General features: G+C 44.2%; 1 protein-coding gene across 1 annotated transcript in view; it reads right to left on the reverse strand.

The window, feature by feature from the left end:
• fbxo42 (F-box protein 42) overlaps window positions 1-24,577 on the reverse strand; it is a 43,644-nt gene that overhangs the window by 12,938 nt on the left and 6,129 nt on the right. The window contains exons 2-5 of the mRNA XM_038773133.1: window positions 23,561-23,818; window positions 20,506-20,622; window positions 18,285-18,419; window positions 626-779 (exon numbers count right to left, since the gene is read on the reverse strand). Coding sequence (XP_038629061.1) covers window positions 626-779; window positions 18,285-18,419; window positions 20,506-20,622; window positions 23,561-23,818 — 664 coding nt within the window. The remainder of the gene's footprint in view (window positions 1-625; window positions 780-18,284; window positions 18,420-20,505; window positions 20,623-23,560; window positions 23,819-24,577) is intronic.

Genomic DNA, 24,577 nt, shown 5'->3' on the forward strand with positions numbered 1-24,577 from the left:
CCACGCACACACGGGGAGGACGTGCAGACTCCACACAGACCCCCGTGTTTGCGTCTCCCCGTGTTTGCGTGGGTTTCGCCCACACAACCCAAAAGATGTGCAGGGTAGGTGGATTGGCCACAATGAATTGTCCCTTAATTGAAAAAAATTAATTGGGTACTCTAAATTTATTTTAAAAAAGATATTCACAGGGAAAGACAGGGTAGATAAAGATAAACCACTGGTTGGAGATTCTAAAACTAGAGGGCAGAATCTAAAAATTAGGGCCAGACCGTTCAGAAGAGATTTTAGGAAGACCTTCTTCACTCAAAGGGTGGTAGAGGTCGAGACCACTCGCCCGCAAATCACATTTGAATCGAGAACAGTTGGTAATTTTAAATCTGAGATAGATAGATTTTTGTTAAGCAAAGATATTACGGAAAATGGGTCAAAGTCAGGTAAATAGAGTTAGGACACTGATCATTCATCATCTCATTAAATGCTGGGATAGGTTTGCGGGGCTGAATGACCTACTCCTGTTCCAGCACCGCCCAAAATAAACGTTTAACACAGCTCTTTCATTAAGTTCAAGCTTTAAGATATCTCACAAATATAGTAGCACATTAAACAATAATGAAATCTTTACCAGTTTTTGGAGGGCGAGTAGGTATGTATTTCATCAAAAAACCTCTCGGGTTGATGCAGTGGGTAGGGGCTTGGCCTGGTCCAGCCTCCAAACAATACCAGAAGGTCCTTGTACACAACTAATGTGGCTCCAGCCTTTGGAGAAGGATAGGAACCTATGAGAAATAGGGAAGGGAAAAAATTAAGTTGTGTAAAACATCAGAGTAAGCGTAAGAAATGCTTATCCAATGTGCTGTGTGCTGTGACATTCTGGTTCAATGTCTGTCCTGTGCTAAAATTGTTAATTCCAGGGCAAGGAGGCGGGTTCTACAATCCTGAGCACCAAAGAACTCCTGGGAAGAGAAGGCAAGGATAAAAATAAAACAAAAATATCATCCAAGATCCCTGATCGCTGCTCAGTGAGTCCTTCTCGAAGCTTGTGTGTGCAAGTGTTGAATAAGTACAGGATCAGACTAGTCTACCATACTCTATTACAAAATAACCTGCCCATACTCATTGTCTAGACTGATTTAGAAAGGATATCCATCTAAGTGAGGTACATGAAGTGACCTGTGCGATCCAGAAAGAAGTGAACTACGATAGAAGTGGTCTGGATAGGAAAAGGGGAAACAAATCAACACGTGTAAAGAAAATCATTTCAAAAAAGGAGATTTGTTTCTATTCTACATGCTGCACTACTTTTGAAATGGCTTAACTCTAAATATATTTTTTGTTCATTCCCAGGATGCAATGACATTGGCAAGCAATGTTCCCTCTGGGCAGTGCAGTGCAACAAGTTGGCTGTGCACAGCAAACAGAAGTTAGAGGGAACATCGCTGATAATGCCATATTTTGGGCCCAGTTCAAGCAGCCCTGAGAAGAATAGTGGGATTGAACTGCTGCAGTCTTTGGAGTGATCCATGTTGCTGCTGAGCAATTTCAGGATATTGACCTACAATAGGAAGGAATAGAATTCCTGCAGTTCAGAAGGTGGTCATTTGGCCCGTCGAGACTGCATCAACCCTCTCAAACAGCACCCTATTGAGGCCCACAACCCTGTAACCCCACCCAAACTACACATATTAGAACACAATCATGGCCAATCAAACTACACATCTTTGGACTGTGGGAGGAAACCGGAGCAACTAGAGGAACCCCATGACACGGGGAGAATATGCAAACTCCGTCCAGTCACCCAAAGCCGGAATTGAACTCGGTTCCCTGGCACAATGAGGCGGCAGTGCTTGCCACCGTGTCGCCCCTGAATGATATATGTTCAACTTAGAATGCTGAGCGACTTTGAAAGTCATGGTGCGCCCATGATCATGAATCTCTTACCCTTTTTCAGGTGGTGAACCAATTTATATAATGCAACATGCTGTGTCCCTGCTCTTGTGGAAATGATATGAATGATATGAACGGTCCAGTTAAGCTTCTGATCAATGGCTCACCACCTGACCTCAAAAGTACACGGTATGGATGGGTGCAACTGGAACAATGCACATGAAGTTCAACACCATCCAAGACAGAACTATCAGCTTGATCGATGCTCAAAAGCTATATTTATTATCGACAGTTAATTTATCAAAGTTTCTTTTGCAACACCTCAACCCACCAAGATATTGGTGGGCACTTCAACGATGATACCTTTGAACGAAAGAGGGAAGGTGGTCAATTTTATCTTGTTGTTAAAGTCTAGTATTCATGTGGCACAAATGTTACCTTCCATTTGTCGGCACAAGCCTGGAGAATAACCATGTCCTATTGTGAACTAGCATGGGCTACTCCATATTGGAGGAAGTATAGATTATAATAGTATAGATTATTATATTGATCGTGAACAAATAATCTATTAAAGCTGTCGACAATTCAAAATTGGATTGAAAAGCTACTTACTATCCTGGCCTTTTAAAAAAAAATTAGGGCACTTAATTATTTTTTTCCAATTAAGGGGCAATGTAGCATAGCCAATCCACCTACCCTGCATATCTTTGGGTTGGGGGGAGGGGGAGAGAGAGAGAGAGAGAGAGACAGACCCACACAGATATGGGGGGGGGGGGATGTCCTGTGCCTTCTTCAGCTATGTCACAGCCCTCATTCTGAAAACAGACAGACTAAAAGACATTTCTCCCTCTCTTTAGCTCTGAAGAGTCATACAGATTCGAAATGTTAGCGGTTTCTCTTTCCACAGACGCTGCCAGACCTGCATTTTTACAGTATTTTCTGTTTTATTAAAAATAATGTAGTGTTATTTCCATCATATTCAATGCATGGCATTTCCAGAAAAGAGTCAGCAGTGAACATAGTTGTATAGAAGCAGTATGACCTACTTGCATACATGCAGCATTCACATTTTGCACAGCTCAATCACTCCTTGGTTCTTTTTCTATAAATTACAGTCCAGTTAAGATGTATTGTCGCTGTGCATCACATTATATAATTTTACCGAAATAAAGAGGAATTATGACAAGGAAGTTCTGGTATGTAAATTTTCTTTGAAATGAGTTGCAGTAAAAGTCCAACCGCCTTAATTCGCACAACTAACTGATGTTTTCAGGACAACAGGAGTTTACCAATAGATTTATATTAGCATATTAGACATACATACAAGACCGTCTGTAAACCTTTGGCTGCAAGACACAACTGCCTGTAAAGGGAGCTTTACATTTTTACACACACATTAAATGTAAGTGTTTCAAATAAAATGATGTTAAAGAATTGTGGAGGCTGAGTAGCAGCACCTATTCATAAAGAATATTCATGGTTCCTAATAATCATCCATGCCAATTTCTGGTGAACATTTATTTGATGTTCTTATGCTGAATGGATTGTGCTATAACCCCATTCCTGCGTTTTTGCTGCAAATTGGGATAAAGCAAGCGTCGAGACAAACATTTTATGGATCTCTCTTTTCAGATCCAAATGGATTGAAGGCTGGCATCTTATGATCACAGAGAGAGGATATTTCCAGTAACATTACTCACATTGTCACTTCCTGGCTGAAGTCTACAGCCAGATGTTCTCATACATTGATGCGAAACCTACCTTCCTAGATGCAGACTTCAGGTTGCGCCGATGCGGTCACGAACAAGGCAGTTCCCGTTCAGCTGATTTACGAGTGTAATGCTTTTTAAAAAAGGAAGCGAATTTGTACCTGCCGGTCTCTCCTCCGATGTGAGATGCTTGCACGAGGTAAAATCAGGCAGACCACACGCAAATTTGTCAGCATGATAGCACAAGGGGCAGCACGGTAGCACAAGTGGATAGCACTGTGGCTTCACAGCGCCAGGGTCCCGGGTTCGATTCCGTGCTGGGTCACCATCTGTGCGGAGTCTACACGTCCTCCCCGTGTCTGCGTGGGTTTCCTCCGGGTGCTCCAGTTTCCTCCCACAGTCCAAAGAAGTCCAGGTTAGGTGAATTGGCTATGATAAATTGCCCTTAGTGACCAAAAAGGTTAGGAGGGTTTATTGGGTTACAGGGATAGGGTGGAAGTGAGGGCTTGAGTGGGTCGGTGCAGACTCGATGGGCCGAGTGGCCTCCTTCGGCACTGTATGTTCTATGTAATCTTTATTATTGTCACAAGTAGGCTTACATTAACACTGCAATGAAGTTACTGTGAAAAGCCCCTAGTCGCCACACTCCAGCGCCTGTTCGAGTACACTGAGGGAGAATTCAGAATGTCCAATTCACCTCACAAACATGTCTTTCGGGTCTTGTGGGAGGAAATCGGAGCACCCGGAGGAATCCCACGCAGACACGGGGAGAACTCTGCTTGGGCAAGCACAAAGGTGCCCAAAAAAATGGCTTCCAGTCTTTGTGGGTGGAGGAAACCCACACTGCTGTTACAAAACATTACAATTTATCAGGGATGACAAAAAGCATACTCACTGGGAGTAAAAATATAAGCTCTGAATGACCCCAGGAAAGTTCGAGGAAACAAAGAAAAATCAAAATGAGATCATCAACATTCAGCTCTTCAACTGCGTGTTATTTTTAGTCATAAAAGAAAGAGTGCGTCACAGATTCCATGTTAGTCTGTGCTAAATAAACTGAGGTTAAGATCACAATAATTGTGGAGGATATCAGCCAAATGCTACTTCTGATTGTTATCATGCGATTCCGGCTGAAAAATGTAGTTCACTGAAAAGTAGACAAAACCATGGCAGATGGTTTTCAATGTGGGAAAGTTTCAGATCAACCACCATTTAAATGATAGATTAGACTGTTTTCTAAATGGTGAGAAACTAGGAAGTGAGGAGGAGAACAGGTTTAATGTCCCAAGTGCAAAAATAAAGACACAGCAGATAGAAATGAAAAATAATTTAAACAGTTAATGCAATGTTGGCCTTTACCTCAAGAGAGCTGGATTACAATGGGATGGAAGTTCTGATACAGAGTGTAGTAAGGAAAATTGTACAGCTATTCGACTGTCATGTACTTCACCCTCACTCTCATGAGAGTCCAGACGAAGACTCTTAGGAGGTAAAAAGGTTAATCCTTTATTACAAGCCATAGCAGGGGCTATTGGCATTCCAAATTGGGACGCCAGAGAGCACAGATTCAAGAATGGTACAGACAGATATGCTTTGAGGTTTAGTTACAAGAAATTAGCATATACCAATCATTTGTACTAGTTATCTACATCCAATCATGACTATCAATTAAGGTTACATCATACATCATGTATGAGAATAAGTAACCAAGCACATAAAAGGTCCACATGCTTAATTAAACTATCCAATCATTACAACGGCATGTATGTAGTCTTGCAATTAGTGATATTGGGGGCATCACGGTGGCACAGTGGTTAGCACTGCTGCCTCACGGCACCAAGGACCCAGATTCGTTCTGGGCATGGGTCACTGTCCGTGTGGACTTCGCACATTCTCCCAGTGCCTGCGTGGGTCTCACACCCACAACCCAAAGATGTGCGGGTAGATGGATTGGCCACGCTAAATTGCCTCTTAATTGGAAAGAAAGAATTGGGTAATTTATATATTTTTTTAAAAAGTGATATCGGTGGTCCAATATCTGGGGTGTAGCTATTAATCACCTTCCTCCCTGCTTTTTAATGGCTCCTCTGGTGATTCTATCCATCACCCCTCCCTGTCATTATCAGCAGACACCCTGGAGCCAGAGACCCACATTGTTATACAGACGGGTTTTAACACCAGCAGAGTTTCCTGCCTGGAAACTGGCCCCAAATAACAGATTGTCCACGTGGTGTCTTTTTACAAATTGGCAGCTTGTCTCTCAGAGTCAGACTGAAGATTTTAACTTCTCTAGTAAATAATGGAACTAGAGTTTTTAAAAACTGCTTGGAGCATAATATCTAATATTTAAAGTCGCCCAAATTATCCTCTTCACGGCTATAACCGAGCTCTGGTTGAACATCAGCTGCAGTATTGCATTCAGTTCTGCCCACCGCACCTCCAGAAAGGTAAACTGGCTTTGGAAAGGTTGCAGCATAGATTAACCAGAATGATACCAGGGCTAAAAGGGTTAAATAATAAGATTCATAGACTAGGCTCATATTCTCTTGAGCACAGAAGATTTTGGTGATCTAATTAAAGTGTTTTAGACAATCAAAGGATTTGATAGGATAGATGAGAAATGATGTTCTCTAGGGAGAATCCAAAACACCGGGACATAACCTTAATATTAGAGCTAGGCTATTGAAGGACGGTGTCAAAAAGCATGATATCTTCAATCCCCTAGTGGTAAATGTGAGAACCCCCAACGAAACTAGCACTTAACACTCCTTTATGTACCAAGAATACAATTGTAATTTAATTTCTTCTAACACTCCCTCATGCATTTTAGTAATGACGTTGAGCAAATCTAGTGATCCTCCAACTGAGTTCTGAGTCAGAGGTCAGGGAGTCACCTCATTCTGATTTCAAACCAGCCTACATTAACATACCAACAAGCCCAGTTTCCATACAAACAACGCAAGATATTACCCAATGAGAAAAATTCTTAATCAAACTGAGTACTCGTGAACATTTTTTGTCAACACCCTCAAAATCCACAATCTTGACTACCCAGGAAGAAAGAAAGGACATGGAAACACCATCACTTGCAAGCTCCCCCTCCAAATTACATATCACCCTGACTTGGAACTGGAATTGCCATTCATTCACTATCGCTGGGTCAAAGTTCTGACCCCCCCCCCCCCCCCACCTTTTAATACATTTAATACATGCTGAATATTTTATAACGGGTTATAGAAATGCTTCATCATTTATACATTAATTGAACAATCATCAACTTCAAATAGTAAAAACAAAATAAATATTTACACTTTGGGCACAGAGGGAGCGCACGGCTCTCACGGTCAATGTTGTGAGCAATCAGCACGCACCTCAATTCACTCGCCCTTGCTTTACGTGGGAATCACTTCAGTCATACCAGTAGGAGAAAAACTGCACGGACGGAAATCAGCGGAATGTGGCAACCTTGCTCGTGGGCAACAGTCAACAAAATGTCTCTTGTGGGAAGGCAGCATGGTGGCACAGTGGTTAGCATTGCTGCCTCACGGTACTGAGGTCCCAGGTTCGATCCCGGCTCTGGGTCACTGTCCGTGTGGAGTTTGCACATTCTCCCCGTGTTTGCATGGGTTTCGCCCCCACAACCCAAAGATGTGCAGGCTAGGTGGATTGGCCAAGCTAAATTGTCGCTTAATTGAAAGAATGAATTGGGAACACTTAAAAAAAAAAGTCTTGTGGGCTGCATTCAGAACCCAGATTGGCCGCATATGGCCCGCAGGCCACAGTTGCCCACCCCCACCACTGGCCTAAAACCTCAAAGCAAGGTAATGTAACACAGCAGACAACCAAAAGCAAGTTGGCATAAAAGCTCAGCTTAAAAGCTAAAATCCTTACAATACAAAACCAATAATACTATTGCATAAAAACATGATACAATTCAGCCTAACACCCAAAGCAAGAGGCTACAACCCAATAGAATATTCAATCCAAAGCAAAATTAAACTAAATTCGACTTTAGAAAACACAACACAAATTAACATATGATCTCAAAAGCAGGTCATTCAACGTGAAGTACACAGCACAACATAAAATTTCAACATACCACAATATATAACAAAGCAGTGCTAAGTCCAATACAAGATAGCAAAATTGCAGCGCAAAATCAAATGCAAAATAGATTCCATACCTCACAGTGCAAACCACAATGCAGAATAAAATATGAGAAAGTACTAAAGACCCAAGTTAATGCAGTGAAAAACACAATGTGACAGCATAAATGTAACCCAAATATACAAGCAAGGAGAGAGAAAACAGAACTTAAGGACAATTAGCCTGATACCAGAAATAGGGAGAATGCTACAATCTATTATTGGCACATGGTAAAGGCACTTAGGAAGTCATCATATGAATGGACAGAGTCAATGCAGAATTATGAAAGGGACATCAGCATTGTGATGTTACTGGGCCAGTAACCTAGATGCCCGGACCAAAGCACAAGGCAGGACGTTTTCATATTTGTTTTTTTGCACAAAAGTTTTTTGAGTTTCGAGAATGGAGCTGAGAATTTGAATTGCGAGGGAGTTGGATAGTTCCGTACCAGTAATTGTGCAACCTGACATCTTCCTTCACTGCCATAAGGTCATATATTTTTTGTCCCTTAGCAAGTCTGAGTGTGATGCTAAGACCAAGTCATGTGATGAACTTGTGCCCCATAATTCAGCATAAAACCATATTGGGTTGACATACTTCGACTGTATGTAAACTAAAACTGATCATCAAATTCTCTACACAAGATAGCAAAATATCTGTCTTGGAATACGTGGCCAGGGACAGCGGATACAAGATCTCTGACTTCTTCAGACTTATTGTCAAGCCAAAGTGTTCTCAGGCTAGGTCAAAGTGATCAGCAAACAGCTAGCTGAATGTTCTCCAGTGTATGTGCTAAGAGAGTGCGGTTGTCCATGAAGGGTTCATTCAGTAACTATTCAGAAATCTTTGTTCAAGTATTGGTTGGAGGTTGCTGACCTGACTTGAACATGTACTCCTGTGTCAAGATCTTTGAGATCTTTGGAGCATGACTGAGAAGTATTCTACATTTATAGAATCCCTACAGTGTAGAAAAAGGCCATTCAGCCCATCAAGTCTCTGCAAAACCTCTGAAAGAGCACCATACCAAGGCCCATCCCTTTACTCTATCCCCGTAATGCCACCTAAACCTTTGGACACTAAGGGATAATTTAGCAAGCCAATCCACTTAACCTTCACACCGTTGGACTGTGGAAGGAAACCGGAGCACCCAGAGGAAACCCACGCAGACACGGGAGGAACGTGCAAACTCCTTAAGAGTTTAGAAGAATGCGAGGTGAACCCATTGAATATATAAAACTCTTATGGGCCTTTACAGAGAAGATGTTTACCCTGGCTGCGGAGTATAGAATTAGGTGTCGGCCATTTAGAGCTGAGCTGAGGATAAATTATTGACTCAAAAGCTTCTGAATTTTTGCAATTGTCTACCCATAATGGCTGTGGGTCTGAATAATATACTCAGTCACTGAGTATATTAACAGCAATCAAAAGGCTTTCGATACTAATGGAATCAAAGGATATGGGGATAGTCCGGGAAGATGGAGAATTGAGGCAGAACTTGAGGGGCCAAATAGCCTCCTCCTATTTCTCATAAAACACAACATATTATTATTTAAAGGGTGATTGTGCTCCCATCTCTAACAGACTACGTAAAATTTGCATATCAGGGACTGTTTAACTGAAGTCCAGCTACAGGTAAACCTTTTAAAAAAAAAACTCTATTTCCTTTCTGATGCCCAAATGGCGAATACCAGCTAACTTCCTCAAATTCTGACCAGCTACACCCCAGATGAAAACCCCTTGGTCTCAATGGGATTGCACTCATTGTGTTCCATGCAGTATTGCACCACTGAGACCTATACTCACTCTTAGAAACCATTATTCCACCCATGACCAGATAATCAGCCAGCTCCATTTTAGTATATCAGCATTTGCTGTTTTTGATCAGTTAGTTCCACATTAAATACTGCGCTGTAGAGGGAAAAAGTCAGTGTCAAAATTTCTGTCCCCTCATTCTGTATTCACAAATTTAATTTAATTAACCTGTTTATGTAACCATTAACCTGATTGCATAACTATTTTAAAAATAACTTGCCCACATTGAGGAAAAAGAACAAGGTCAATGGCTAATTCTCTCAATGTAATTTCTACCTTCTGGATTCATCCTTCCTGTCATTTCTCAGCAATATCAAGTCTATCAGTTTCATTTGAGGGCAAGCTCCCAAAATGTGGCAAAATCAACTCATATTGGTTAATCAGTTTAAACTTGCAATCAAATAGCTGTAAGTTTAATTCTGGTCCTGATTTTCTCCCAGAGAACAGCTTTACTGTTGATGCTCAGTGAATATTAATACCGAACCCAAATCTTTCTCGACATTCAATTCCACCCTCCATGCTAATGAAGACATTCATCGTTAGTTATGGAGTTTAGTGAAGACTGAACCATAGACAAGTACGGTACTATGTTCAGTTAGTCCGAGTTAGTTGCTTTAATGACTTGGTTAAATAGCAGCACTTTCATCTACTGGTTCTGCGACTCGAATTGCACCAAAAGACCCATGCACGTAATGTAGGCTGACACTAAAGTGCAGCACCTAGAGTATGCTGAATTATAAGAGGAATTATTTTGAATGTGCTGTTAAACCAAGGCCCCTACAACCTGCTCAGGCGCTACAAAACTTTTTCCGTACAGGAAAAGGGAGTGTCCTGGCGTCCTAGCCAAAATGCCTCCTTCAACCAACAGATTCAACTGGTTATTTGTCTCATTATCATTTGCAGGACTGACGTGTAAAATGGCTGCTGCATTTTCCTACAAACAACAGTGAATATACCTTGAAACAAAATCAACGGTTGCAAAGTAGGGATGCCCAGAGGTCATGACAGACGCCATCTAAATGCACCCTTTCTTTCTCCTTGCTTTCAGCTGAACAAAGGGTTACAAGTGGCCACTTCACCCAGGTTAAAGAAAAGGAAATTGGCCACTGCATCCACTCCAAATCGTTCTCCAGTGAACCCTGCTAGGATGTGTGTGTGGAGGGTGGCCCCATGCGGCCGAGTGTCTTGCAAACTATCACCGAGGCCAATACATAAAGAATGGCCACATGTGGAGTGTCACAAGGCACACAACATCCACAGATCCAAAAGCAAGAATCATTGCTGGAACAGATGAAGAAAACTGACAAGATCTTGTTAAAACTCAGCTGCTAATATGATTAACATGCTTCTGCACAGTTCTTTCCATTCTAATTGATTTTGTCTTTTTTGAAATGACAAATACGCACAGCATTACCAGGAGAAATGTTCCAAACATTTTCAAAAATATATCAGGAGCCTGATGTTATAAAGAGATCCAAATGCATTCATACAACTTTTTAAAAAATAATAATTTATTCAGGTATTTGAAAATGTTTATAACAGTAATGAAAACAATTACATCAACATGATAAAATAAACATTTCCCCCCCACAGCCCAATCTTCACACACATCAACCATACAACAACAACCCCCCCCCCGGGGAATACTGCATCTGCTGACATTTTTCATTTTCCATGAACTTCCGGATCTTCCGACACTCCAAAGATCGCTACCTCTGGACTCGGCACCACCCGTGTTTTTAGCACCGTGGACATTGTCTTAGCAAAACCCTGCTAAAACCCTCTAAGCTTCGGGCATGCCCAAAACATGTGGACATGATTTGCTGAGTTTCCCGCGCACCTCACACACATATCCTCAGCCCCGAAAAACTTGCTCATCCTAGCCACTGTCACGTGTGCTCGGGCTACGCCTAGCGCACGATGAGCAGGTATTAACCCTGCTTAGGGCATCCACCCATAGATCCGCCTCTATCTCTCCTCCTAGCTCGTCCTCCCCACTTGCCCTTAAGCTCCTCCACCGGAGTTTTCTCTGCCTCTGAAAGTTCCTGGTAGATATCTGACACATTCCCCTCTCCCACCCAGGTACTGGAAACTACTCTATCCTGTATCCCCCGTGGCAGCAGCAGCGGAAAGGCTGGCACCTGTTTTCTCAGGAAGTCGCACACCTGCAAATACCTAAAACCATTCCCTGCTGGCAAAGCTGGGAAAGCTCCCATCTATAAACAGATCCCCATCCTTCTCATTCCTGCCCTCTGCCAACTCCGGAACCCGCCATCTAGCCTACCCGGTACAAACCTGTGGTTGTTATAAATTGGGGTTCAAATCAATGCTCCCTCCACTCTCATATCTCCTCCACTGCCCCAGATCCTCAGAGCCGCCACTGCCACCGGACTTGTAGAGTATCGGGCCGGCGCGAACGGCAGAGGTGCCGTTACCAATGCTCCAAGACTGGTGTCTTTACATGACGCCGCCTCCATCCGTTCCCATGCCGACCCATCCCCCACTATCTACTTCCTAATCATGGCTATATTAGCCACCCTGCAGTAATTGCAGAAGTTCGGCAGCGCCAACCCACCCTTGCTTGAGCAACTTTCTTCACTCGCGGGGTTTTACTCACCCATACAAAACCCGAAATAATCTTATTCACCCGCTTGAAAAAGGCCTTAGGGATGAAGATGGGGAGGCACTGAAAGACAAGCAGACATCTGGGGAGGACCGTCATTTTCACGGTCTGTACCCTCCCCGCCAGTGATAGCGGGAGCATATCCATCTCTTAAAGTCCCCTCCCATTTGTTCTACCAACCGGGGTAGGTTTAACTTGTGTAGTACCTTCCCATTTCCGGGCCACCTGGATTTCCAGATATCAAAATCTCTTCCCTACCATTCTAACGCGCAGCTCTCCCAGTCTCTTCTCCTACCCTCTTGCCGGGATCCAAACATCTCGCTTTTCCCCCCATGTTCAATTTATACCCCGAAAAATTGCCAAATTCCCCCAAGATTTGCATTACTTCCCCCTCCAACGGGTCCGAAATCTACAAGAGCAGGTCATCTGCGTAGAGCAAGACCCGGTGCTCCCCCCCCAAAACCAGCCCTTTCCAGTTCTCAGAGGCTCTTAACGCCATGACCAATGGCTCTATGGCCAGAGCAAACAGTAACGGGGGCACCCTTGCCTCGTCCCTTGGTGTAGTTCAAATTACCCCGACCGTAGTCGGTTCATACGCACACTCGCTACTAGTGCCTGATAGAGCAATCGCACCCAGTCAATAAAGCCCTCACCAAACCCAAATCTTCCCAGCGCCTCCCACAGGTAATTCCACTCCACCCGATCAAAAGCCTTCTCCGCATCCATCGCTACCACCACCTCCGCCTCCTCTCCTTCTGAGGGCATCATAATAACATTTAGAAGCCTTCGAGTTGCCTGCCCCATCACCCCCAGGACACAGTCCTCTATCCTTGTGGCCGGTACCTTAGCCAGCAGTTTGGCATCCACATTCAGTAGAGAAATCGGCCTGTATGACCCGCATTGCTCCGGATCCTTCTCCCATTTCAAGATCAATGAAATCGAGGTCTGCGACATTGTTGGGGGGAGGACTCCCTTCTCTCTTGCTTCGTTACATGTCCTCACCAGCAGCGGGCTCAATATCTCTGAAAACTTCTTATAGAATTCCACTGGGCCGCCGTCAGGCCCCGGGGCCTTGCCCGACTGCATGCCCTCCAGCCCTTGATTATTTCCTCAATCTCAATTGGGGCTCCCAGCCCCTCCACCAGGTCCTCCTCCAACCTCGGGAACCTCAACTGATCCAGAAATTGCCTCCCCTCCACCCCAGCCAGGGTTCCGACTCATATAATTTACTATAAAAGTCCTTAAACACCTCGTTCAACCCCCGTTGGTTCCAGGACAGTATTACCATCTCTACCCTATACTTTAGCTATCTCCCTGGCCGCCTCTATTTTCCTGAGCTGATGCGCCAACATTCTGCTTGTCTTTTCCCCGTACTTATAGATCACCCCCCTTGCCTTCCTCAACTGTTCCACTGCTTTCCCTGTGGTCAACAGCCCAAATTCCACCTGTAACCTCCGCCGCTCCCTCAGTAGTCCCACCTCTGGGGCCTCCGAGTATCTCCTGTCCACCTGGAGTATCTCCTCCACTAATCTATCCCTCTCAGCCCGTTCCACCTTTTCTCTGTGGGCCCGTATCGTGATTAATTCCCCTCTGACTACTGCCTTCAAAGCTTCCCAGACCGTTGCTGCAGAGACCTCTCCCGTATCATTTGTTTCCAGGTAGTTCTGGATGGACTCGCCCACAGACCGCCTCGTCCGCTAGGAAGCCCCACATCCAGTCCCACAGCGGGCGTTGCCCTCTCGCCACACTAACCCGTAGATCCACCCAGTGCGGGGCATGATCGACACTGCAATTGCTGAGTACTCAGTATGCACCACCTTTGGTATTAGCGCCCTGTTCAGAACAAAAAAGTCGATGCAAGAGTATACCTTGTGGACATGCGAAAAAAAGGAAAACTCCTTCGTCCACAGCCATGCAAACCTCCATGGGTCTACTCCCCCCATCTGTTCCATAAAACCTTTCAATTCCTTTGCCGCAGCCGGCTTCCCCCCTGTCCTGGATTTTGACCGGTCCAATTCCAGATCAATGACTGTGTTGAAGTCCCCTCCCATGATCAGGTTGTGTGACACAAAGTCTGAGATCATACCGAACACCCACCTCATAAATTCCATGTCGTCCCAATTCAGAGCATATATGTTCACAAGTACCACTCGCACCCCCTCCAGCTTCCCACTCACCATTATGTACCTACCCCCTTTGCCTGACACGATTCTCCCTGCCTCGAATGCCACTCCTTTGCTGATCAAGATCGCTATCCCCCTGGTCTTTGAGTCCAGTCCTGAGTGGAACACTTGGCTAACCCACCCCTTGCTCAATCTCACCCGGTCTGTAACCTTTGGGTATGTCTCTTGTAGCATTGCCATGTCCGCCTTCAGTTCCCTCAAATGCCTGAACACGCGAGCCCTCTAGACCGGCCCATTCAGTCCTCTCACGTTCCATGTGATCAGCCTGGACCGGGGGGGGCTTCCAAGGGACTTCCAAGCCCCCCCCCCAACAACTAGCCATCACTCTTTTTAGGCCAGCCTCGAGCACGCGCCCTCCACTTCCTCAAGTCCCCACTCGGGCTGTCGCCGTTCCCAACCTCCCATTTGTCCCCTAGTAACAGTTCCTCCCCTGTCAGCAAAGCAGCCCCCCCAGCAACAACACTAAAAACCCAATACCCCAAGTCAAGCACCAGCTTATCACTGCCCACCCCCCACTGCGCTTCCAAGAGTCAGCTGACCTCGATCAGCTCCTGCCCCTGGCACCAAGCAGTCTGTCTCCCTATTGTACTCTCCTCTCCCCCCACACATGAATAACATTTTAAAGCATCACATTCCCCAGTAAACAAACAAAAAAATAAACAGTGAAGAAACATTCACTTTAGAAAATAGTCACCCATAAAGCAGAACTAAATTCAAAGCCCATCCCCCCTCTAACAAGGCTCCTACAAGACAGATCAACGTTTAACCATCCATCCAGCCCATTATTTCACATTGAGCTACTTAAAATTTTACAATCCAGCACCACAAATCGTTGCCACAGTACTTCTCCAAGGCTTAAGTGTCTTTTAATTCGCCTCCAGCTTCATTTCTTTAATAAAGGTCCATACTTTGTCTGCCGTTTCAAAGTAGAAGTCCTGTTCCTCATGTGTGACCAACAGGCGGGCTGGGTACAACATCCCGAACTTCACCCCCTTCTTAAAGAGGGTCATTTGACCCCTATTGAACCCAGCTCGCCTCTTGGTCAAATCCGCTCCCAGGTCCTGATAGACGCACAACTCACAGTTCTCCCACTTGCTGCTCCATTCTTTCTGGGGCCCCTGCAAAATGTGCTCCTTGTCCATGAAACAGTGAAAACGTACCACCATGGCCCTTGGCGGTTCGTTCGCTCTGGGCTTCCTCGCAAGGGCTCTGTGCGCTCTGTCCAATTCAAGAGGCTGAGGGAACACCCCAGCCCTCATCAACTTCTCCAACATGTCCATCACATGGGCCCTCACATCCGATCCCTCACTGCCTTCAGGGAGACCAACAATTCTGAGATTCTGCCTCCTGGACCTATTCTCCAGGTCCTCCAGCTTCTCCTGCATTCTTTTCTGGCGGTCGTTGATCATCCCCACCTTGCTTTCCAGCACGGTTATATACTCGTGTTCGGACAACTTTTGTTCGACCTCCTGGATCGCTCTCCCGTGGGTTTCCGGATTCTGAACCACTTGATCAATCGAAGCCTTAATCGGGTCCAGCGTGTCCTTATTCAGCTTGGCGAAGCAACCCTCGAAAAACTTCATCAGCTGCTCCATCGACCACTGTGCCGTCTCCCCACGGCCCTTGCCCTCCACCATGCTGTCCTGTGTTACCAGCTCTGCTTGCGTCTCCCTTATAGGACTTTGTCGTCTCACACAGCCACTTCTGGTCCAATTCTCCATACACAGGAGGGGGATTTCTCCTTACTATCTCAGTCTTCACTGATTTATCCCATAAAATCCCCCAAAAAATGGGGGGAAAAGGTCCAAAAGTCCTTTACAGGCAGGAACTATCAAATGTGCGACCTACCCCTCCATGGCTGCCACCGGAAGTCCGTTCATACAACTTTTGACCGCTATATGATTCAGCCCCAAAGAGTCAGTTCAATTCTGCTCTAGCTGTCCCCAGTATGAATTTTTTTTTATTTTTAAAAATATTTTTATTCTCCCCTTTTCACAATTGTTCTCCCGAATTTACACCCAACAACAATCAATAACCAACAACAATATCTCAAAACCCATAACAGTAACAATGATCCCATCCTCCCACCATGCCCAGACATCAGCCCGCATGTTAACATAAACAAATGACAAAGAGAAAAAAAAAATGAATCAGGGATTACCCATAGCCATCTTCAACATACACAGCCCCCCTCCCCCCCACCCTCCTCCCCCTTCCCCCCCTCAGCAGGCATCTGTACCACCGCCTCCCGCTGGCCCGGGACCCCGGGAGGAGCCTGAGGAGATCCCGCCCGTTGATGATCCCGGTGGCGGGATCAAGGCAGCCCCTCAGTTGGTTGGTGGGCCTGTGTTGCCCGCCGCACTCGGTGTGGTGGAGGATTCGGGCCCGGAGGGCGACTGTTCGAAGGCTGTCAGTCGCCCAGTGTCGGGAGCGCAGGGTGCACGAGACGCTCTGTAGCAGGGTGCAGGTCTCACTCGTGTCTGACACGATGTTGCCCCTCACTCCCTCTGGGGAAGTCCCAGAATCTGGCACATCATAATTGAAGGTTCTTTTGTTTTTCTGCCTCTGTATATAGTTCAGGCAGTGCCCTATTGGGCCCCACCTTCACCAACACTCCGGCTCCCTCCCTCCCCACCACCCTCCTTTCCCCTCTCCCCCCACCTTTCCCTTCTGTTGGTACAGAGGCAAGGGTATCTGGTCTCCCCAGCACACAGTTTAGTGCTTGTACCATTTGTTTTTTTGTACAAACGTGTTGTGAACTGTTTTAATAATCAGAGAATCCCCCCCTCCCTGTACATTGGTATTGAGGGGAGGATATCCTGTTTCTCCAACACAAAATGAGTGTTTTTACCGTTTGGCCTTGTGTATATTTTTTACTGTTTTCATAAAAAGATATGGCTGTGCTTCTAAAATTCAGGGCACAGCTGAAAGCATTCACAAAGTATTCAAGCACAAGGGATGCAATTCCTTCTGGAATTCGTCATTTCTGGTTAAGATCCCCTCAGTTTTTTTTAAATAAATTTAGTGTACCCAATTATTTTTTCCATTTAAGGAGCAATTTAGAGTGGCCAATCCATCTACCCTGCACATTTTTTAGTTTGTGGGGCGAAACCCACGCAAACACGGGGAGAATGTAAAAATTCCACAAGAAGTGACCCAGAGGCAGGATCGAACCTGGAACCTCAACGCCGTGAGGCAGCAATGCTAACCACTGTGCTACCGTGCTGCCCCCTAACCACTGTGCCGCCCCACCCCTCAGAGTTTTAATGTGGTTCAAGTCCCAATGAAGAAGAGTATTAATTATAATGAGCTTGTAACTTGTGGAGTTCAGGTTTTGACAATTGTATTCTTTATTTTTCTGAACAGCCCCAGCCCTGATGCAGAATGGGTTCCAAAGGCTCCAGCAGTCTTTTGGGACTTCAATCAAGTGTTCGGTCTTCCTAATTGTGCTCAGCTGGCATGCTATTCAACTATAGAAAGCATCATGGCTGACCCAATCTGTTCTCACTGAGGTTACGCTGAACAATAATTAGCATCAGAAACTCTTGCTAATTTTCAATACCCAACTCAAGGGGTGCTGAAACAAATAGCTGCACTCAAACTGCATGTTCAGCTACATCGAACCTTCATGTTTTAATGGCTTAATATATGATCCAGTTTATTGCATTCCCCACTAGGCCATTGAGGAAGATTGCTGTAACATTTTCGGTACACTTCTGCTTTGCTATTTCAGCACCATTAACCAGCTTTTGTTTGTGTAACCATTCATTGTGTGTCACTGGTTGACACACCCCAGTGCTGAATTACAATGAAGTTTATCCAATCTCCTGGTTTTATCCAACACTTCTGGGCAGGCAGACAGATTCAGCTATTTTGATCAATTAGATTTCATGACATCCTTCATCTCTTTGTTCTACCACATACCTGATGCCAGAGGTCGGATCCATTCTTTGCTGTTGAGGTCAAGCCGCCAAAGGTCATTGAATGCTGCATTACAACTGCTTTGAGTGCAACCCCCAAAGACGTACATGGACTGATTGGCATCATAGTAACAAGCACCTGGAATTAAAGATATGAACAGTTGGAGGTCTTGTTTGAGAGTATGAGCGGTACAGCAGAGGCCAAAAGCTACACTACAATAATGAAAAATGAAAAACGCTTATTGTCACGAGTAGGCTTCAATGAAGTTACTGTGAAAAGCCCCTAGTCGCCACATTCCGGCGCCTGTCCGGGGAGGCTGGTACGGGAATCGAACCGTGCTGCTGGCCTGCTTGGTCTGCTTTAAAAGCCAGCGATTTAGCTGAGTGAGCTAAGCCAGCCAATAAGACTAAACTGCAACACTAATCTCATTTGACACTTATCATATTGAATATATTGCATCCTCAAAGGAGGATTACACAATTAAATTGGATTGATCTAATGTTACATTGACATCATTTACTTGGTGGTCTTTACATGAAATAACACACCTGCCCTTGTAAAGAAAAACATATAATCACTTAAAATTATGGAAAATGATCTGCTAAAACTTCAGCAGCTAAAAGATAGTGAACAAATTCTGACTCCTGCCACTTTGCCTTGGGAAACGAAGTATCCATCACTGAAGCCCGTGTGATGAAAAATGGGCAAAGAATTAAATACAGACTTGTTCATCGTTTGGACCAGTTTATACTTCAATGCGTATGCTAACGTATTAGCCTGAAATATGTGAAGATCTGGTTAATTAAATATCCATACTTTTAGGAGTTTTGTACATTTTAGACTATTATGTAAAACTAGTGTTATTCTGATCCTCAAAACAGGAGTGCAGCATAAATATGCAATCTCAGCCAAACATGAATAATCGGGGGAAAACATTTGAGAGCTGTTTGCATGATGTCATCATTGCCCATCCGATGGCTGCAGTAGTCACAGAAACAGTCAACATAAATTTAAAAGTAACCAAGTCGTGTCACAAATAAAGTGTTTCTGAGGAGGAAATTATGTTGGTCAATGAGGTGAGTGCACTGGATATGCCTACACCACATGGACTGCAGTGTTCAAGAAGGCAGCTCACCACCAATGGCAAAATATCATAGAATAATCATAGAATCCCTACAGTGCAGGAGGCCATTCGGCCCAGCGAGTCTGGACAGAGGCACTGAAAGAGTACCTCTCCCCCCCCACTTACTCTATCCCTGTAACGCCACCTGCAATTCTTTGGGCACCGATGAGCAATTTAGCATGGCCAATCCAATTAACCTGCACATCTTTGGATTGTGGGAGGAAACCGGAGTACCCAGAAGAAACCCACGCAGACACGGGAAGAATGTACAAACTCCACCCAGTCACTCAAGGCCAGAATTGAACCTGGGTCCCTGGCACTGCGAGGCAGCAGTGCTAACCCCTGTGCCACCATGCTGCCCCAAATTAGGGATGAGCAATAAATGTGGGGCTAGCCAGCGGCGCTCACATCCCTCAAATGAATAAAAATAATTCTACTCAGTTTTCAGGTAATATTTGGTCATACCACCAGATGCATAAAAATCATGAAGAGAAAGTGGAGGCTTGTTAATTCAAAACTGGCTCAGCATTAGGAAGTGTTAATAATAAGCTATCACAAACTTTTATTTATCAGTAGCATACATTATTTTACTGTTTGTGACTACTGTGAAGAGGAAAGAACCAAGCCAAATCCCTGGCGCTAGTCAAGAGCCTTGTCCATTCACAGTCTGGCAAACTTTTGCTGCACCCATTCCAAGTCAAGTATATCCTCTTTCCTTAGGCAAGGTAGCCAAAATGGTAAACAATGATCCAGCTGCGGTCTTACCAAAGCTCTACACCATTGCAGTTACTTATAGATTTCCATTCTATTGGAGACAGAAGAGATGTAAAGTGGAAGGAGAATATGGTGGGTACTGCTCAAGTACTCACCAAAATCACGTTTCACTCTAATCTTGGTAAATCTCCCAAAAAACAATATTAAAAATAGATTCTGACAAAACAAGCCATGTAAATGAGCACAGTCCCTGTGGGTTTTCTGCTTCAGCACAGTATCCTGCAGTTACAATTCATGCGGAGCAGGAATACCAATACAGTACAGTAACTGCTTTAATAAACACCCTTCACTTAGCCCAAAACAATGTTATCAGCAAACACTACTTACTGTGTGAAAAGCGCTGGGTGATCGGAGTCCCGGGATAGGGATAGGTCCGGCTCTCCCACTGAATATATCCTCCTTGAACAGCTTTTATAAAACCATAGTAACACTGGTGAGCCACACCTGGGAGTCAGAGATACAGAAGCTTAGTGGCATTTTCAAAAAGGGGGGGAAAATTCCTGTATTTGGGGCCGCCCACACCCCTCACTTCCACCGCGTTGGATTTCACTGAGTCAATTGTCTCAAGCAGATAACTTTCAAACTCTTGACAATAGTACTTTTCTGCCATTGTGAGGCAGTTGCCAACGTGGAGTTGCACTGGCGTGGCAATTTTGTTTTTGTTTGCAGACCACCCCCCACTACCTTGTAGGAACTGAAATCGGAAACTCAATTGAGCCTGGGAAACCCAATGGTACGGAGTTGCAGCAGAAGTTACAGGGAATGCTACCAAACACTAAAGCATAAATGGGTTCAAGAGGGTCCCTCTACTCACTACTGCTCCAGTGTTTTGAACCACCGTACACCTGCTCTGGCATCTTCAGTATTAGGAGGGTACATGGACTTTCTGCACCAGCTCAACACTGGGAGTGAGCGCAGTGGCAACACTGAAGTTGTCTCAAATAAGGAAGGTAAATTCTGTGGGCCAGCTAAGAAGGTGTAAAAATATCCACAGTATTATGTTCTTTACATCATTAAAGTTTTCAAGGTAGTGAAGTGATTTGCTATAAAGATGATCCAGGTACAATGCTCACTGGTTCAAACATCAGGGACACAAGTTAAAGATAAGGAACTTATGAATGGGAAGGGAAGACAGGTGGAAAGCTTTTACTCAACGTTGTGCAATATTACCAGGTAAGAAAATAACTAGGACTTTCAGATACGCTTCAGATGCATTTCAGGAGTCTGAAAATGGCAAGCAGCTATTCAAGATGGGACTAATTAATTGGTGCTAATGACCTTTCCCTGTTCACAGAAATATCATGTTTATGTAGTCAACTTATGATGATCTGCATGATACTAAAATATATTTTACATTTATATTTACGAGGGAAACTGAAGCTGCCAAAGTCACAGTGGAAGAGGAGTAAAATACTGGGTGGGCTAAAAAGAGAAGGTATTAGAAAGGCTGGCTGAATTTAAAGTTGATAAGTCACCAGGTTGAGATGGAAAGCATCCAGGAATGCTGAGGGAATTAAATGTGGAAATTGTGGCAATTATCTTCTAATATCTTATTATCTTCTAATACTCCTTGAATAGGAGGGTGGTGCCAGAGGACTGGAGAATTGCAAATGTTGTACACTAATTTTAAAGAGAGTGCAAAGATAAACCCAGCAACTACAGGCAGGTTAGGTTATGTACTAGGTGGTGGGAAAGCTTTTAGAAATTATCATCTGGAGGGAGGACGGTGGCGCAGTGGTTAGCACTGCTGCCTCATGGTGCCGAGGACCCGGGTTCAATATTGGCCGAGTCACTGTCCGTGTGTAGTTTGCACATTCTCCCCGTGTCTGCATGGGTCTCACCCCAACCCAAAAGATGTGCAGGGTGTTGGCCACACTAAATTGCCCATTTATTGGAAAAATAAAATTGGGTGATCTAAATTTATGAAAATAAAAAATTAAAAGTAAGAAATGATAATCTGGGACAGCCAATTGGACATGTGTGGATTAATTAAGGCAATCTAACGGAGCATTATTAAAGGCAAATTGTGTTTGACTGACTTGTTTGAGTCTTTTGACAGCGAAGCTAGATGAGGATAATATGGCTGACGAGGTGCACACAGACCTCCGAAAGGCATTTGATAAGTGCCACGTAACAGACTTGTCAGTCAAGTAAAGTCCGTACAAAAAAAAGGCACAGTGGCAGCATGGATACAAAGTTGGCTGCGTGATAGGAAACAGAGTAGTGAATCATTTTTCAAACTAGAAGGTATACAATGTCGTCCCCATTGGGACTGCTGCTTTTCATGATGTGTATTCGTGACTTGGGTGTACAGTGATAATTTTCAAGATTTTCAGAGGATACAACTTGAAAGTATTATGAATTGGGGGGAGGATAGTGATAGACTTCAAAAGGACATGGACAGAAGTTATTTTGAATCATTGAATAGTTAGAGCACAGGAGATCAAACAGTGTGTTGTTTACATTCCCACTCTCTACAAGAGCATCTCAGCTAATCCCACTCCCAGACCTTTCCTTTGGAACGGGGTGGACACATGACAGATAAAATCAAATGCAGAGAAGTGAAAAGTGATACATTTTGGTAGAGAGAACAAGGTGATACAATATGAATAAAGGGTACAATTCTAAAGGGAGGGGCGGAATAAAGATACCTAGGGATATATGCGTACAAATAGTTTAAAGTGGTACAGCAGGTTGGGGACGCAGTTAAAAGATATGTGCGACCCTGAGCACAGAGTACAAAAGCAAGGAAGCTACAATGAATCTTCATCAAACACTGGCTCAGTCTCATACCGTGTCTAACTCTGGGCACCACACTTTAGGACGGTTATAGAGGCTTTAGAGGAGACGCAGAAAATATTTCTGAGAATGTTCCAGGAATGAGGGGCTTCAGTTACATGGATACATGGCAATCTGAGGTTCTTAGGGAAGAGAAGGTTGAGAGGAAATTTGCTAGAGCTGGTCAAAATCATAGCAAATAGAGAGAAATATTCTCATTGGCATAAGGGTCAAAGAACAAGAGGGTATCAGTTTAAGGCAAATAGCAAAAGAACCAACAATGACATGAAGAAGAACATTCTTCCAAAGTGAGTGGCGAGGATCTGGAGTGCACTGCACGAGAATCTGGTAGACACAGATTCAGTTGCACCTTTCAGAGGGAATTGAAGCAGTACTTGAAGAGAAAAGACATTGCAGGGCTCTGAAGAAAGGGTAGGGGAATGGGATTATTGAAGTTACTCTTGCAGATAGCCAGCATGAAGATGATGGGCCATCTGAGCTCCTTCCATGCTGTAATCGGTCTGTGATTCAAAATATGTTTTGCTCATAGCTCCAGATCTCTATCATACTTCAAAAATATTTCACCCTGAACCACATTCCATACCTTTAATAAGTCGATACCACTGTTTACAAACAAGAGCAGCTGTTTTGTGCTCCTGATATGGAGACAAGAAAGACAAGATGTATTCCAGCACCTCCTCAGGCAACTCTATCATCGAGCGGTTATGCCTCATTTCCTCAACTTCCAATTCAACGTGAGGTTCCTCGTCCTGCTCCATGGGTCCATCCAATACTTCTTCTGTGTCCATGGCAATAAAACTGTCATCCTCGCTGTCTGACGAGCTGGCCATTGCATGCCAATCTATATTACAAATGAGAAATACTTGTTCAAAGGTAGGGTGATATGTGCAAGATTTAAAGATTAACTTAATGCTCATATCTATAATATTGACCAAATGTTGGCGGCATGAGAATGCTGGGGCACTATTGTCAGACTTGCCTTGTTTTCTCCTCGCTCTTCACACAGCTTTATACATCACTGCTAATACCAAAATACATACATCAGGATACAAATCTAACCTACCACAATAGAGGAATCTGTAATTGCACAATGCAGGAGACACGTCTGCAAAGTTCTAGATCCGATGTGTCTTGGATTAGACCAACAAAATCTGATGGGAATTTAGAATTTCTTTTGTGGGTATATTATCAGCACCTCAGGATTTAGCAGTATCCATAACTTATGAGACACACTTGAAGTGCATGTGATGTCCTCACTGGCTTAAATTAGGTATAACATCACTCGCTGCTAAAAAGCAGAATGTCCTTTCAGGAAAATGAAAAAAAAAAGAACAAAGTACACATGAAGCTCTCACAGTCAAGTCAAATATTTATGGACGTTGCCCATCCAGATGTTGCAATAAAATAGAGGATCCTTGGGTTATCTGACAGGTCTCATACACTCTTCATCCATTTGCGGACCACCAGTGTTCATGGCATTTTACAAGAGGCCCCTGCTTAAGACCCTCTGGGGTTTATCATTGATCAGAAATTGAACTGGACTAGCCATACGAATACTGTGGCTACCAGGGCAGGTCAGAGGCTAGGAATCCTACGGCAA

The sequence above is a fragment of the Scyliorhinus canicula genome, chromosome 16 (assembly GCF_902713615.1).
Source record: "Scyliorhinus canicula chromosome 16, sScyCan1.1, whole genome shotgun sequence".
NCBI classification, from domain to species: domain Eukaryota; kingdom Metazoa; phylum Chordata; class Chondrichthyes; order Carcharhiniformes; family Scyliorhinidae; genus Scyliorhinus; species Scyliorhinus canicula.